Source organism: Electrona antarctica, assembly GCF_951216825.1.
Source record: "Electrona antarctica genome assembly, chromosome: 11".
NCBI lineage: Eukaryota > Metazoa > Chordata > Actinopteri > Myctophiformes > Myctophidae > Electrona > Electrona antarctica.
The window spans coordinates 49,989,311-50,005,757 of record NC_136792.1 but is presented as its reverse complement, the minus strand read 5'-3'; the positions used below and the strand labels follow the sequence as shown (position 1 = coordinate 50,005,757).

General features: G+C 45.5%; 1 protein-coding gene across 1 annotated transcript in view; it reads right to left on the bottom strand.

The window, feature by feature from the left end:
• The window catches only part of LOC306932202 (cGMP-dependent 3',5'-cyclic phosphodiesterase-like), a gene marked incomplete at its 3' end in the record, with an annotated part of 177,119 nt that extends 160,705 nt beyond the window's left edge, over nucleotides 1–16,414 (bottom strand). The window contains exons 1-2 of the mRNA XM_079513899.1: nucleotides 16,297–16,414; nucleotides 15,811–15,898 (exon numbers count right to left, since the gene is read on the bottom strand). Coding sequence (XP_079370025.1) covers nucleotides 15,811–15,898; nucleotides 16,297–16,325 — 117 coding nt within the window. The 5' untranslated portion in view covers nucleotides 16,326–16,414. The remainder of the gene's footprint in view (nucleotides 1–15,810; nucleotides 15,899–16,296) is intronic.
• Nucleotides 16,415–16,447: the final 33 nt, after the last annotated feature.

The window sequence follows — 16,447 nt, the reverse complement described above, 5'->3', positions numbered from 1 at the left end:
GTGTGGGGACTTAGGCTCATTAGGTCCACTGACCAGCGCCTTCTGTGGTGGTTCTGGACAACCGTCTGTCCGACCGACTCGAGGCCGGGGCACCGCACACTCCCTGTGGGGGTGTGGAACGCGTGTGTCGAATTTGAAAGTCGAATTTGACACAGACATGGTGCATATATTGTAAGATGGTGGATCCTCACATCTGCATGATTCCATTTTGAAATGAAAAAAAATTATAAACAAGAACCCAACAACAGGTAATGAGCAGTTGAGACGAATAACTAAACTAAGACCATAATTTATTCCGACCCCTCCCAGAAAAGGCCAATCTGTCCTGCCCACTTATGATTAACCCATTTTGGGCGGGAACACCTTTTGGTGTTTTAAACATTATGTTATAATTTAGCTATTGAAAAATAGCAGATCTACAAGCTCATAGCGCGCCACCGAGTGGCGCGCTACGAGCTTGTAGGTCTGCTATTTTTGAAAAATCGTAAAAATGTGGCGCAAATCTTTGAATATATATTCTTTCAAAGTGAAAGTTAAGACTCTTATTCGTCTCAACTGCTTGTATTACCAAAAAGAAGTGGAAGTTACAGTAACTACGAGAGAGAGAGAGAGAGAGAGAGAGAGAGAGAGAGAGAGAGAGAGAGAGAGAGAGAGAGAGAGAGATGTGCCCAGAACTACACATCCTGTGTGTTTATCGACGGCCATGGAGCTTACATAAGCCGCTGCCTCTGCGCTCCATATCAATGCCGTTTATTCACTCTGATCAAAGCGAAACGATGTGATCTCAGCCGACCCCTTGAAGTGAGTCACGCTGTACGCATCCTGAACAAAACCACTCGTTTATTTACCCAACGCCTACGACGAGAGGAGAGAGAAAGAGCGAGAGTCACAGCACTGTGTGGATAAAACCAAGCAAGCAGGGCATCAAAACCCTTCTGACGTCTCCACCGAGCAGGTGGAGGTTTGTATTTTATTTAAGTTTGCGTGCCGGTGTGTCCAAGCCAACCAATTATGGCGTGGAAGCTGAAGTGATGGAATGTCAGTTTAAGTTCATGGCTGAATTCACTCTGACCCTTGCTAGCCATCTGCTGCTCCGCCTGCCTCTGAATATTGGGAGGCTATTATGAACACACACACACAGAGAGAGGGGGAGAGAGAGAGAGAGAGAGAGAGAGGAGAGAGAGAGAGAGAGTGAGAGTGAGAGAGAGAGAGAGAGGGAGAGAGAGGGGGGGGTGGAGATAAAGGTCAAGGGAGAGAGACAGAGAGAGAGACAAAGAGAGATGCAGAGTTGGAGGGGGGGGGAGAGAGAGAGAGAGAGAGAGAGAGAGAGAGAGAGAGATATCGAGGGATACTCAAGCAGACAGAGATACACCGTTTTATAAATAATGCATAATGATTGGTTCGTATAGATTTAGCTTCCATTTGCCAGCGGAACATGATGGAACTTTTGTCCTTTCTCACACGGGGGACACATTACGTGGACGGACCTCCCTGGTCTTTGCGCAGCAACTTTTAACCCGCCCTGTGATTAGTCACTCCACATAAAGTGTTCCGAGCTAAGTGCCTGTGATGAAACGCTATGATTATTATGTTAAAGAGATGCATTAGTGCGGTGGGTGCATGTGGCGGTGCGGTGGGCAGGTGGTATGCAATTTACAATTGACAATTTAGGCATTTAGTGGTGGACCCTGTTGTAAACAAGTGTAATGCCTAATCATGGTGTCGTCCACAATTTACAATTTACAATTTAGGCATTTAGCAGACGCTCTTAATCCAGAGCGACTTACATTAAGCAATAACAAAAAGCATGGCATACATCACATATATAAAAAGTAGTTATCATGAATCATGCGTAAACTAAGAACGTAACAGTGGAGTATCTATGTAAACTATACATACTATACTATATAATATATTATACATGTGTACTATAAAGTGCTATGACTACATAAAGTGCAATTCTAGAGCTGTCTACGTAACAAGCTATAAGTCTGTTTAAAATACTATCTAAGTCTACATAATGTGCTATCTAAGGGGCTAGGCTAGGGCAAGTGCTACGGGCCATGGTGGAGTCTGAAGAGGTGGGTTTTCAGACTACGGCGGAAGATTGGGAGTGAGGCTGCAGTTCTGACTGTGATGGGAAGTGCATTCCATAGTTTTGGAGCCAGAAGGGAGAAGAGTTTGGGACGTGTGGAGCGTTGTCCCGGCGTTTTTAGTGAAGGTACCTCCAGCTTCACTAAAGTCCACAAAGTAACAGTTGTTGTGCTTTCGTTTGAAATGTATACCCATTCTAATCTACATACTGTGGAATAAAAACTTCAATCAATCAAAACCAACCTGCTCATCGGGGAGCAATTTAGGGGTTCAGAGTCTCGCTCAAGGACACTTTGACACCACCGGCTCTGGGGGAGCCCACAGGGATCGAACCGGGAACCTCGCGGTTCCCATCCGGCCGCTCTACCGGCCACCCTGACACACAGTACTGTATATACAGTATATGCTCACAGCCAGAGGTTATCCCCTCTGCACACATGCAAGATCGCTGCATTGAGCATGTGCACGACAGAGCGCACACGCACACACACACACTCACTCACACAAAATGTGCCCGTCCTTCCAAAGGACGGACAAACACACACACACACACACACACACACACACACACACACACACACACACACACACACACACACACACACACACACACACACACACACACACACACACACACACACACACACACACACACACACACACACACACACACACACCCCTCTTTTCATGACATATTAATCCTTACATCTGCGCTGCTGGAGGTTGACAGGAGATTAACCTGCGGCTCCTTGATTCCTCAGCACCTCTTAAATACACACGCTCTGTGTGCACTGCACGCACGCACGCACAGACACACGTGTGTGTGAGTAAGTGCAATCTAAAACTCAAGGCACAAACTCAGAACCTTTGCACACGCAGCATGACACACACACACACACACACACACACACACACACACACAGCGTGGAATGTAAAAAAAAAACTTGAGTGACAGGAGCCATGCAACGCATCGGTAAATGTCTCACTTATACAATATCCCTGAGATACAAATTGTGTCATTGACAGAACTAGACCTGTACGTGCCCGTCGGCCACCGGCCTACTTGAGAACGACGCAACTTGGGAACCTAATAATACCCGTTGTCAACTTGTCATAGCACCCGTTTTAACTATCTGTCTGTGTACAGTGTCCCACATGGAGATCGCTGTGTCTGAAGAAGGCAAACTGACTGTGAAAAGTGGAGCGGTTAAGTAATCAATTTGCAGGTGTGGGGTTGCCATGGCAATCAATTGGCTGAGGCAGAGGCTGGAAATTGCACAGGTGAGGGGACTTAGGCTCATTAGGCCCACTGGCAGAGCCTGACCAGAGCCTTTTGTGGTGGTTCTGGAGAACCATGGGTCCGACCGACTCGATGCCGGGCACTGCACGCCCTGTGGGGGTGTGGAACGCGTGTGTCGAAGTTGAAGTCGGTGGGGCAAACGGTTCTCGTGCATTACGTGCATTACAACCGTACATGCACACACACACGCACGCAAGCACGCACGCACACACACGCAGAGACGTGGCGCATTTATAGTAGGATAGAAATGGCCACATGCCACAAAAGAAAGCAATAAGGCAAATAAATAATGTAGTAGACTTCTAGAAAAGCATTCCAGCAGCCAGCTCGTAGCATGGCTCGTTAGGCAATGGACTTTCAATCCATACTCTGCTGGGTTGAGTGGGTTCGAGTCCTGCTCACGCCTTCATTTTTGTGTCCACCGCAAACAACCTTTTTTTTTGCGGATGAAGTGAAGTTTGCTTTGGTCCGACATGCGTTGCGACGTGCTTGCGGTTATGTTTAGGTTTGGGGTTTGGGGGGGTTAGGGTTAGTAATAGTAATGTTTGACATACAGTACATGTTCACCCGTGGCTTTGTGTGGTGCCACTCAAAGTGACTGACCAGCTCAGTGGCCTTGTGGTTAGAGTGTCTGCCCTGAGACTGGGAGGTCGGGGTTCAATCCCCGGCCGGGTCATACCAAAGACTCCCCAGTGCCTCCCTGCTTGACACTCAGCATCAAGGGTTGGATTGGGGGTAAGTCCCTGCGACATACTATAGCGCCATGTCCAGGGGGTGTACTTGTACATCAAACTGCCTCACGCTACAGAAACAGGAGATAGGCTCCTGCCCTATGGGCCTCATGGCTCGGCCATACTTACTCAAAGTGACTACTGGGTTGGGGCTTGCTGGATGCATGTTCCAACCCCTAGTATGTCTGTCAGAAGCAGTCGGAGTGGTGAAAACACCCGCGTGCGAGACCCAGAGGGGGGGGATTAGAAATGGATTCCCATACATGGTGTATATATATCCTATGTACTCTACGAATGCATTTAGGCCATGAGCCAAACATGCACGCACACATTTGCGGCACTCTCCCGTAAGCTATACAGTGCAGGCTACACAATCACACCCACACAGACAAAACTGAGGCAGATGGCACAGAGTCAGAGCCATCTCTCTCTCTCTCTCTCTCTCCCTCTCTCCCCCTCTCCCCCTCTCCCCCTCTCTCTCTCTCTCTCTCTCTCTCTCTCTCTCTCTCTCTCTCTCTCCCTCTCTCTCTCTCCCTCTCTCTCCCTCTCCCCTCTCCCCTCTCTCTCTCTCTCTCTCTCTCTCGAATAACAACTCTGTTGTAATTACTAGTGGTGAAATGATTCATGCTCGATTGATTAATCTGACTCCAGTGATGTATTACGTATATTAATCCATCAACTGACTTCAGTGATGCATTATGTAATGTTGTAATCTATCAACTGAGTTTAGTTCATGCATTATGCAATGTACTAATCTATCAACTGAGTTTAGTGATGCATTATGTAAACCAAAAGTCTAACATAATGTTCCATCTACAAATTCAGTTGTTCAACACAAAATGGTGTGGTCTGTTTGGGTTCAGAATACTGTTTGATTAGGTATTTAGTTTACAAACACTCTGACCTTCGCTACAGTGTTGCATGGTTCTGTCATCCCGATCAGTGTTTAAATCCATTTTGAGCGGGAACCCCTTTTGGTGTTTTAAAGCATTATGTTATACTTTAGCTATTGAAAAACAGCAGATCTACAAGCTCATAGCGCGGCACCGGGTGCCGCGCTATGAGCTTGTAGGTCTGCTATTTTTGAAAAATAGTGAAAAATGTGCCTCAAATGATGGAATATTCTTTTAGAGTGAACGTTTTTAATGCAAATCTTTGCTTCTGGAGGGTCCCTGGAATAACATATTTTCAGATGGGGGTCGGCGGCCAATTACATACATTTTTGGGGCTCCTTGACATGAAAATGTTTGAGAACAACTGACATATAGAAACATGGTTTTTGCTGAAAACGGTCAGGATTTAGAAGGCATTTGTAGAATCGTCCTCATGTCTAAATGGGTTAACACTAGAGTGTCTGTGAGGTCTTTCTGGTCCATTTTGAGATGTTGAAGTTGTTTTTTTTTTCACCTGAAATATTTTCTAATGTTGAATTTAAGCATACCTATACCATCTCTGCCAATTAGTTTTCATTTGATATTAAAACAGGCGTCCAAAGGCAATGTCGGCGCCGAGCGCCATTAGAAAACAGGCGTCAAAAGGCGATGTCGGCGATAAATGAGTTAATACTGCAATGTAGAAATACTTTGTTAAAAGTACATTTCCGGAATTCGAAATGTACTTGTAGTAAAAGTATACAAAAGTGTTGGCATCAAAAAGCCATATCCAACTGCCGATAAATAAAGAACTGCCCACATCCTCCCCAGATATCAGTTGTTTACATACTGCCTGTGCCCCCCAAAAAATGCCCCACATTTGGCACATTAACTTTATGTGCCAAATGTGGGACTTGGGAGATTAGCCAAAACACTCGCAGTGGCGGCTGGATGGCTGACTGAATTAACCCATTCTGGGCGGGAACCCCTTTTGGTGTTAGCATTATGTCATGCTTTAGCTATTGAAAAATAGCAGATCTACAAGCTCGTAGCGCGCCACCGAGTGGCGCGCTACAAGCTTGTAGGTCTGCTATTTTTGAAAAATCGAAGAACGACTGACATAGAAACATAGCTTTTTCAGAAAACTGTCAGGATGTAGAAGACATTTTTTAGAATCTGATCTCAGGTCAAAATGGGCGGGAACCCCTTTTGGTGTTTTAATTTAGCTATTGAAAAATAGCAGATCTACAAGCTCATAGCGCGCCACCGAGTGGCGCGCTACGAGCTTGTAGGTCTGCTATTTTTTAAAAATCGTGAAAATGTGGCGCAAATTTGTAATATATCTTTTTTCAGAACGAACGTTTTTAACTCAAATCTTTGCTTCTGGGGGGGTCCCTGGAACAACATATTTTCAGATGGGGGCCGGAGGTAATTTACACATCATTTTTGGGGTCCTTGACATGAAATATTGAGCTCCACGGATATAGAAACACGAGTTTTTTCAGAAAATAATACATTTTAAAAAGACATTTTTTAAATTTCGACGTCAGGCCTGAATGGGTTAACGTGGTAGACTGGCAGCTCCACAAGCTCACAGTTATTGTGTCCGTTTATTTATTCCGCCAGAAGAATCGAGGGCCTTTTGTCGAGCATTAGCTCGCCTGAGCGAACACTGATTATTATCTTTCCAAATCCACAACTAAACCGAGGCGCTCGGTCCCGCCCACAAATATGTGATGTGATTAATTTCCCGGGGATTAGGGCTCATTTTCTGCTCCAGCAGAACGCCAAACAGCACTGGCTTTAACCCATTTTGACCTGGGAACAATTCTACAAATGTCTTCAAAATCCTGACAGTTTTCTCGAAAAAAACCTATGTTTCTATGTCAGTGGTTCTCAAACATATTCATGTCAAGGACCCCAAATATATATGACATTGGCCGCCGACCCCCATCTGAAAATATGTTGTTCCAGGGACCTCCCCAGTAGCCAAGATTTGAGTTAAAAACTCGCTCTGTAACAATATATATTCAAAGATTGCAGGCACATTTTCATGATTTTTAAAAAATAGCAGACCTACAAGCTCATATGAGCTTGTAGATCTGCTATTTTTCAATAGCTAAAGCATAACATAATGCTAACACCAAAAGGGGTTCCCGCCCAAAATGGGTTAATCCGTTAAGACCTGCGTGAGGCCTGAGGATTCGACAGAACGTCTTCTAAATAATGAACAACTTATCAGTGGTGTTCAAACTTGTCAAGGACCCCCAGAATTATCTGTACTTTGGCCGCTGAACCTGCCGACGTGTGCTTTCTCTGGGGGACACGGCGTCTTAGTAAATATCTCAGATTCTTCTTTTTAGACCAAAAGCAAGCTTGCAGGTTTACGTCGGATTCATTCATCTAAAACGATAGTATTTCGCTTACCAAAAGTATGTTTCGGGTGGGTTAAATCAGGGGTTCTCAACCCGTGGGTCACGACCCCTCGGGGGGGTCGCCAAATTATTTTGGGGGGTCCCGAAATATATATTTTTTTGCAAATGAATGGCTGGAAAATGGAAATGAAGAGTTTACATAGTACACATAGTACATGCATACACCTTCCCTAATGAGGTTATTGTACAGGTAGCAGTCAATTTATATTGGGGGGCGGGAGGGGGCGGGGCGCTGGTCCCAAAGCATTTCCGGGGGTCCCCGGCCAAAAAGGTTGAGAACCCCTGGGTTAAAATGACAATCGCAGGACCTGTTACACAGTGGATTCTACGTTGCTAAGCAACAGAATACCAAAGAAATTGCAATAGTAATCGTTCCAAGCTTTTTTTTACGATCGTCAGGGTCATCCAAATAACATATTAAAAATGGTGAATGAAATGATTAGTGGATCATTGTAAATTCAGGAGTTGAAAGTTGGGGTACCATTAACCCATTTTGACCCGAGATCAGATTCTAAAAATGTCTTCTACATCCTGACAGTTTTCTGAAAAAGCTATGTTTCTATGTCAGTTGTTCTTCGATTTTTCAAAAATAGCAGACCTACAAGCTCGTAGCGCGCCACTCGGTGGCGCGCTATGAGCTTGTAAATCTGCTATTTTTCAATAGCTAAAGCATAGCATAATGCTAACACCAAAAGGGGTTCCCGCCCAGAATGGGTTCAGTAGCATGTGACGTGTCAAACTAGGGGGTTCTCATGATTCTGAACCCATTCCAAGCATTAGTTTTGCACAAAAAAACACTCCTTGGGCTAAATTATGCCATATATAGCCACTTGCCCAAATGTGCCCAAATGTGATGAGGTCAACACATCTGTGATGACGGCTATGGCCGTTTTAAGCTTAGATTGACTGGCCTATACTGTAGCTCTCTGGTGGTTTTTGGCCTTCGTTTTGTTTTTTCCCACCTCCATGTTACCTACCACACGCCTGTGTTAACCGCCACAGCTGAGTTTAGTTGCAGTGTCGTTGCCCTGATTTGTTTGTGTATTTAACCCATTTTGACCTGAGATCATATTCTATAAATGTCTTCTACATCCTGACAGTTTTCTGAAAAAGCTATGTTTCTAAGTCAGTCGTTCTTCGATTTTTCAAAAATAGCAGACCTACAAGCTCGTAGCGCGCCACTCGGTGGCGCGCTACGAGCTTGTAGATCTGCTATTTTTCAATAGCTAAAGCATAACATAATGCTAACACCAAATGGGTTAAAGCCCGTTTGTCGTTCACTTTGGTGCATTACAGCTACAACTGGACGGTCTTTGAAGGTTCACTCTATCTCTAGTGTTTGACGCTTGTTTTTTGTCAGTATACATGCGGTTAGCTGAATGACCTTATAGCCTTAACGTTTGGAAAACTGTGCGTTGTTTTGGTTTGCAGACCTATATGGGCTTTAGAATGTTTGCATTCCTCAGTTGAGTTTTTTTGTTTAGGCTCTGCTTGCATACTTTTTGATCTTTGAGGGTTTTCAATCCTGACGGACAAAAAAAGAGACTCGTTAACATCGCGATACGACATCATTCACATTACAGGAACAGACAGCCATACTGACAAAGGTGTGTGTGTGTGTGTGTGTGTGTGTGTGTGTGTGTGTGTGTGTGTGTGTGTGTGTGTGTGTGTGTGTGTGTGTGTGTGCGTGTGTGTGCGTGTGTGAATGCGTTAGTGCTGCACAATTCTAGCTCAAATGTGAATCTCGATTTTCCCTCCACAATAATTGAGATCACGATTCTCACACGATTCTAATTTTTTCCATGAAAATATGCTAGTCTTTTAGTCGGTATTTTCTGAACATTACTACATTAAAAATGTGTCACCTGGAGCCATAACTACTGTGGCTTTACACAGACAACATCAAAGTGCTTGACTTTAAACCCCTCTTCAAAAGTCTCTCTCTTTTGGCAAAAACACAAAGAGTAACACAGCAAGAGTAACTCAAATGAATTGGACAGCCAACTATAGTGCTGCGCCATTCTTCACAAAATGAGATCAGATAGGGGTCTGAATCTAGATCGTGCGCGTGTGTGTGTGTGTGTGTGTGTGTGTGTGTGTGTGTGTGTGTGGGCGTGTGTTCCAACTGTTCCTGTAAAACTTAGAGAGCCTGCCCCACACAACATAATAACAAATACACCCTGTAATTGTGTGAAGTCGATTCAGATTCATATTAAAATGATCTGGCTCTTTGACGTCCTCCATGCAAAACCGACAGGGACGGCTGTCCTTAAAGGACACACTGTGTTGTAATAATGACAGAGTAAACATAGATTGATGCTACACGTGCGTGTGTGTGTGTGTACGTGTGTGTGTGCGTGTGTGTGTGTGTGTGTGTGTGTGTGTGTGTGTGTGTGCGTGTGTGTGTGTGTGTGTGTGTGTGTGTGTGTGTGAGCCCACGGGCTGTTGGCAGCGAACCACTCACACAACAAAGCAGGTTGCCATGTACGCACGTAGGAATGCAGCGGAGCAGGTCTTTGAACAGCAACAAGCGGGCGCGTCCTCTCTGTCGCGTGCAGTGTTTGTTTTTAGTCATGGTTTTTAGTCATAGTCTCTTGAATAGTTTTTTATTTAGATTTAGTCACATTTTAGTCACCCCGGAATGTTTCAGTGTTTAGTCTGGTTTTAGTCGAACTAAATATAAAAAATTTTAGTCGACTAAATCTATAGTTGATTTAGTCGACTAAAATGTGTGTTGGCGGGCCTTTTGATGCCGTCATAATGGCTGATTTTACACTTGCTGATTTAATGGTTCTAAATACCCCCGGGAGTTCGTTTGTGGTGTTAAAGGGACATTTCACCCCTGGAAGAAACTGCAGTCACTCAATGTTAATAGTATTTGTAGTAGAACAGTAGAGCACAATTTGAAATGTGCACCCTATGGCCAGAAACATAATGAAGTCTGTGTGTTTGACTGGATTGCTGAATTCCTACAATGCCCATAATGCTTTGCTGCACTTCCCCTCCTTGTGGGGAGAGGGGGGAGGCTGCGTGGAGGTGGGACTTGTAGTCCAGGGAGGAAGTGAGACCACATTTTCATGACAAATTGTGGTCATGAACATGGCGTCATGACTAAAATATCTAAACACACATATTACACAGCCCAGGAAAGTATGTCTTTTGTCATAAACATCATTAAAATAAGATCTAGTTGCAAAAGGGTTGAAGTGGCCCTTTAAGACACTAACGCACATGCATGCATGACGCACACACACACACACACACAAACACACACACACACAACACAAGCAAGGCCATACATCACAAAGGCAAGTAATTATGAGAAAGCACGCCTGAAATGTCCGCTTGTCGCTCTAGACATGAGATTGTATTGGTAAATCCTTCACACACACACACACACACACACACACACACACACACACACACACACACACACACACACACACACACACACACACACACACACACACACACACACACACACACACACACACACACACACACACACACACACACACACACACACTTGATCATTGTACTGATGAAGTTGGTGAGCAGAGATTTCCTCTCATTTATTGAGACTACAGTACATGTTTGATGTGTGACTGCTCAATATGTTTGTGTGCACGTGCGTGCGCACGCACGCACGTGCGCACTGTGCGCGTGTGCGTGCCTAGGTAATTGGATCAGAGTTAAACATGTCCATACTGGCAGCCAATCAAACATCTTTTCATCTCTCTGCCAACGACATTAAATCCCTCTACGACTCGCGCACGCACACACGTGCGCACACACACACACACACACACACACGCCACGTGTTTTCCCCCAAAATCCACTGACAAGAACACATACTGTACAAACTGTGTGTATTTCAGAGAGAGAGAGAGGGTTCGCTCATTATGAGAAATAATAGCAACAAGAACCAGTGAATGCATCAACTGCTATTACGGCTTCAGCCCGCCTCAGGTTAAATGATGCCAAATTAGACCATAACTACTCCATTTCAACGAGTGCTTTTTGCACAAGCTGCTGCTAGAAATCACAGCCGTGCATGGCCAACGGATATGAAGGTTAATATTTCATGATTTAGCCACATGAGCCGATGCCGTTGGCACTAGGCACTAATTACAAGCGCAACATGTGAAGAAGAAGAAGAAGACTCCTCAAACTCAAAAAAGTGTGGCTAATGTTTCGGATTGCAAGCAACCGCACTAGCGCTGCACGCCGGATTTGAGGAGACAAATTGTAACCTGGCAGTGTGGAGAAGCTATTTGAGGCGGATTGGGGTGGGCAGATTGACACCCATCACTACATACTGTACAATAAAGGTTGGTTGGCCCCAGTGTTATTTTCGTCGACTAAAACTAAGACGAAAAATGTTCGTCGACTACGTTTTTCCACTGATGAAAACTAAATGGAAACTAAATGAAAACTAAGCTATGATGACTAAAACTAAGACTAAATATATTGACGATTTCATCAACAAATAAAAACTAGACTAAAATGTTAGGAAGGGACTAGTGGACAAGAGATCCACTATAAGTCGATCCACTATAGCCGATCTACAAACTCACAACGCATCACGCTGCGACGCGTTGCGAGCTTGTAGATCGGCTATTTTCAGCAAGTGTAAAAACAGTTATTACGATGTCATCAAGGCCCGCCAAAATACATTTTAGTCGACTAAATCAACTGTAGATTTAGTCGACTAAAATCTTATGATATTTAGTCGACTGAAACTAGACTAACACTAAGACATTCCAGGTGACTAAAATGTGACTAAAAACTAAATGAAAACTATTCAAGAGACTATGACTAAAACTAAAATCAAAACTTGCTGCCAAAAACAACACTGGTTGGGGCGACTGTGGCTCAAGAGGTAGAGCAGGTCGTCCAATGATCCATGGGTCGGCGGTTCGAATCCCGGCTCCTCCTGTCTACATGTCGAAGTGTCCTTGGGCAAGACACTGAACCCCAAATTGCTCCCGATGTGCTGGTTGGTACCTTGCATGGCTTCCGCCGCAATCGGTGTATGAATGTGTGTGTGAATGGGTGAATGTAATGCACAATCTATGTAAAGCGCCTTGGATAAAGGCGCTATATAAATGCACCATTTACCATTTACCCTCCCTTTGCGACTAGGAGAGACCAGCATTGGTTTTTATTTATCTAGTATAACGCTTTAAAGGAGCATTCAGTGATTTGGGTGATTTGGAAAAAAAACCCTGGTCTGCCCGGTAACAAGATGTGCACATGCACGCACTACAGTGGCAGTGACACGCGACAGGCCAACAGCACGCACACCAAGGCCCGCCCCCACTCGATCATGATTGGCGGAAGGCCCCTCTCTATCCTGATTGGATGAACGCATTAGGAAACGAAACCTAAGGTTTTTTGACCCCCAGGGGTTAACTGGGGACAGGGAGGAACTCCTGGCTTATATTGTCAGCACACTCTATAGTAGGGAGGATTATCACAACAAAACAAAAAAAAGAAGTGATATTTGAATTAAGTGAAATCACTGAATATACCTTTAATTGGGAGTTCACCTTCTTATTTAAATTCTCTTTTACAATGGAAAACCATGTCTTATCATACACGCTCTCAGGACTATTTGATGCAGCTTGGGACCACGCATTCCTCCACCGAGTTTGGAAAATCATGCCTTCAAGTGCCGCACACTTGGAACACCTTACAGACTTCACTCAAGTCACTTGCTTCCCAAGGTCGCTCTCAATCGGACATATCAACTTTGGTCAATCTCAATTGTACCCGTTATAATCGATTTTTATTATTTATGTTATGAAATGTTCCTTTATTAATCTCTTTTATTCATCTAGCGGTATTGTTTTACTCTTTGTTGTATTGATGTTGGTACCATTAGGAGAGATAACAGGCAAACGATAATTTAACTCTCACGGGTCCATTTGGTTTAATTGTATTCTCTCAGGAGCTATAAAGGGTACATCCATTTGGTTCTCTCCGTCATTTAGCTTGGGGACCGCCTGGAAACCCTTCAAAGACCGCTGGTGGTCCCCGGGCCACTGGTTGAAAAAAAACCACACTGTGCTAGGTGAATGCATTGAAGTAATTTTCCACAAAGGATGATGATGCAATCCTGTGCATCCATCCATTCCATGAAATAATATTATAAAGTACCTTCCTGGAACCCTGCATTCTCACAATCATCTGTCGGTAGCCACCCTGGCAGTTTGAAGATGCACGCATGCCCGCACACACAGCCATCCGCAGTTTTCCCGCACACACAGCCATCCGCACACACAGCCATCCGCACACACAGCCATCCGCAGTTTGCCCGCACCCACAGCCATCCGCAGTTTGCCTGCACCCACAGCCATCCGCCGTTTGCCCGCACACACAGCCATCCGCCGTTTGCCCGCACACACAGCCATCCGCCGTTTGCCCGCACACACAGCCATCCGCCGTTTGCCCGCACACACAGCCATCCGCAGTTTGCCCGCACACACAGCCATCCGCAGTTTGCCCGCACACACAGCCATCCGCACACACAGCCATCCGCAGTTTGCCCGCACACACAGCCATCCGCACACACAGCCATCCGCAGTTTGCCTGCACACACAGCCATCCGCACACACAGCCATCCGCACACACAGCCATCCGCAGTTTGCCTGCACACACAGCCATCCGCAGTTTGCCTGCACACACAGCCATCCGCAGTTTGCCTGCACACACAGCCATCCGCAGTTTGCCTGCACACACAGCCATCCGCAGTTTGCCTGCACACACAGCCATCCGCACACACAGCCATCCGCAGTTTGCCTGCACACACAGCCATCCGCACACACAGCCATCCGCACACACAGCCATCCGCACACACAGCCATCCGCGCACACACAGCCATTCGCATGCAGTTTTCACACCTCGCTAACAAAACCTGCCGATTGACGCCGAGTGTCACAGCTTGAAATAACCGGAATTAGCGACCTTGGACGCATAATCTGCATATCAATGGTGACGGTCCATTGTGTCGATCTACTAAGTAGTCTGCTGAATATTTGACGTACTCAAGTGAAGTACAAATACCTCAAAATTGGTACAATACTTAAAATGTAAAATGTGTACTCAGCTACTCTCCACCACTGGTGGGAACCGCAACACACGCACGGCCGTCTCACATTAACACAGAGGGAAAGATGCACGAGCGCAAAGTATAGAATGAAGCAACATAAAATCCCAAGACTGAAAATGTAACGATGACGTTTTAAGGTATTAATTGTTGCTGCTTTTCCCAACCAAACAGCGGACAAGCTGAAGAAATCACAGATTTGAGGCATAAACGACCACTTTGCTTTTAGGACTCATTTCTGAGAGCATTCGTGTTCATGGAAGATGCTTCTAAACTTCTATTCCTAGTTTGATCACTTCGAATACTCCATCTTTGTAACGAAAAGGCCTTGTGCACTCCTACAAGGACAGGTGCGTCGGAGCCGGCAACCAAATGCGAATCATGAGAAGAAAAGGGTCCCGCACAATGTCTTTCACTTATAGAGCAGTAGTTTTATTAGATGACAACGTTTCGGTCTAAACGACCTGATCAGGTATCAGGTAAGGTCGTTTAGACCGAAACGTTGTCATCTAATAAAACTACTGCTCTATAAGTGAAAGACAGAATACTCCATCTTAAAATAACTAATGGACGAAAATAGCCGATCTACAAGCTCACAACACGTCGCAGCAAGCATGCTTTCACAGAACACCCGCTGGAATCCAAATGAGTGAAATCAGTCGTGGCGACTGAGAACTTGAATCCATGAGCCTATAACTGACGAGCCGGCCAGATGTATGAAATTGAAAGTGATGATGGAGGGCTCGTCTGAGGAGGACGACCTAGAGAGCATTTTCTTTCCAAACAGATCTCTACTCAGGACAGTGTTTTTACAAATGCAACAGCACCGAGAGAACACACTCTCTCACACACACGCACACACACACACACACACACACACACACACAGAGGGGGAGCAGTGTTTGATATCTCTACAATGACACGCAAACTGAACCGAGTCTGGACGCCAGAGAGAGAGAGAGCATTTGACATGACGTCCTACCTTTAGTTGTTCTGACCAATTAAGAGAAAGAGCAAGATTGACTCCGAGAGAGGAGAGGAGAGGAGAGGTCTAACCTGTAGTGTTTCGGGTCAGAGGAGAGAAGAGAAGAGAAGAGAAGAGAAGAGAAGAGAAGAGAAGGAGTGTTGTCTAACCTGTAGTGTTTCGGACAGGGCAGCGGTCAGAGGAGAGGAGAGGAGAGGAGAGGAGAGGAGGAGGGTTGTCTAACCTGTAGTGTTTCGGACAGGGCAGCGGTCAGAGGAGAGGAGAGGAGAGGAGAGGACTAACCTGTAGTGTTTCGGACAGGGCAGCGGTCAGTCTGTTGGTCAGCGCAGCTGAACTCTCCTCCGGACGCAGGAACACTTGCTGACCACGTCTGTCAATCACAAAAACAAACAACACACACGTTATGAGTGTGCGCGTGTGTGCGTGCTCGCGCGTGCTCGTGTGTGCGTGCGTGTGTGTCAGCTCCGCGTGCGTAAAGTTAAAGTATCCTCGATCACTGATAAGCCCCTCGTAAATGCTGGAAGGAGAAAGACTTCTTTCTCTTTCTCTCTCTCTCTCTCTCTCACACACACACACACACACACACACACACACACACACAAACACACACGTACACACACACACACTGTAAACAGTAACACTGATCTTTGCCCTGCAGCGCAAGTGAAGGAATCCGACGACTAGTGTCTAAGGGAATTTGTGTGTGTGCACGTGTGTGTGTGTGTGTGTGTGTGTGTGTGTGCGTGCGTGTGCGTGTGTGTGTCTTACAGGTCTCTGTGTGTCTCTAGTCCAGTCATGTCATCTCTCCACCTGTCCTCTTCCTAAACTCGCAAAGGAGTGCGAGAGAGAGAGAGAGCGCTCCAGAGTTGCCACACACACACACACACACACACACGCACCTCACTGCCACCAGCAGCAG